The 1,450-nt window shown below is 30.5% G+C and overlaps 1 protein-coding gene across 2 annotated transcripts in view; it reads right to left on the minus strand.

The window, feature by feature from the left end:
* RB1CC1 (RB1 inducible coiled-coil 1) overlaps nt 1-1,450 on the minus strand; it is a 76,524-nt gene that overhangs the window by 67,306 nt on the left and 7,768 nt on the right. For both annotated transcript variants that reach the window (XM_019632958.1, XM_019632957.1), the window contains exon 5: nt 924-1,126. In XM_019632958.1, coding sequence (XP_019488503.1) covers nt 924-1,126 — 203 coding nt within the window. The remainder of the gene's footprint in view (nt 1-923; nt 1,127-1,450) is intronic.

Consider the following 1,450-nt stretch of genomic DNA (forward strand, 5'->3'; position numbering starts at 1 on the left):
TTCTGTAAAATCATATATAAAATGATTCAAACTCCTACATTAAATTAACATATCTAAGAGAACTCTAAAAAAGTTACTTGAAAAATGTTTTTATATAAACTTTTAGAAGATATTTCTAATCTTAATCATTTCCTTCCTTCCCAAGATTTGTCCCATTGTCAACACGAGGCCAAAATCTTCTAAAGATTCATTCCACAAAATACAGAAACTTGGTTTTATAAACTTCACTTGAATGAATCAATGAAAGAATACCCCTCCAATTCAAGGTTATAAAAAAAATACAAAACAAAAAATTAAACACAAAAAATTGAAAGCGTACACACACACAACAAAGGGTTACATTCATGAATTATTGCTATTTTTGTACATTCATGACAGTCTTTTTTAAAAAGAAGCAAGGAAGCAATGGGTATCAGATGTGCTTATATGGCAAAGAACCAGAAACTCATCCAACTAAATAAGAGCTAGAACACAATGGCTTTTTTTCATCTTAGAAAGCCTATATCATAAGGCAACATTTAAAAAGAAAAATAAGATTTCCCTTAATTGCCTAATGTTTGAAAACTTTTCCACTTTCATTAGATGTGTTGTTTTTTATTTTACCTTTACTTTATTGGAAATATGGTAGCAGGGTGAGAGGAGGCAAAGATTCTTGGGTTTGTATAAGATTTCAAACATATTTTGAGCCTTTTAGAACAAGAAAACAACACAAGAAAATGAAATAAATGTGGGGAATCTGTAAAATATGTGGTGAGTAAAACTGGCCATAATTTTAGTGTTTATTAAAGTCAACATAAGTCTCAAAAAATGAACTTCAATTATAATAAATATATGGCCTATTAGAAATATTAGTTACTAACACTACTTAATTTCAAAGAAATTTTAAAGAAATATCTTATGATCCATTTTAATGGCACACATACTGAGTAAGTTTTAACTTGATGTCTTCTATGGATTGCAGATAATTTGAATAAATATTTTCAAACTTGAAAAGTAGCTTTTGGTAAGAATTTGAACAGTCCTCCAGATTGGCCATGATTGCAGCCCAGCCTTGGTGTTGAAGATGTTCATCATGGACCAGACTTTCACAGAAAGAGCTAAGCTTCTTGGCAACTTCATACATTTCCTATATTGGAAAAGAAACAGTAAAAGAAGGTTATGTTTCTGTGCACATGTTTCCATATATGTACTTACATCTATGCATGAGTGCATTCTAAATACATTTTAAATAAAGCATTGTTAAGGGACTATTTTAGTTTGGTTTGTCTTATTGTTTCTGCTTGTTATGATAGCAGCAGAAGAGAAACACCTACATTGTTGCTGGAAGCATATATTGGTAGAACATCTACAGAAGGCAATTCAGCAATAACTATCAAAAGTAAAATGGTATCTATCATTTGGCAAAGTGATTCATTCCTCTTCTAGGAATGTATCCAAGAAGAGCTTAATC

This window comes from Hipposideros armiger, unplaced genomic scaffold (assembly GCF_001890085.2).
Source record: "Hipposideros armiger isolate ML-2016 unplaced genomic scaffold, ASM189008v1 scaffold_1204, whole genome shotgun sequence".
Lineage (NCBI taxonomy): Eukaryota > Metazoa > Chordata > Mammalia > Chiroptera > Hipposideridae > Hipposideros > Hipposideros armiger.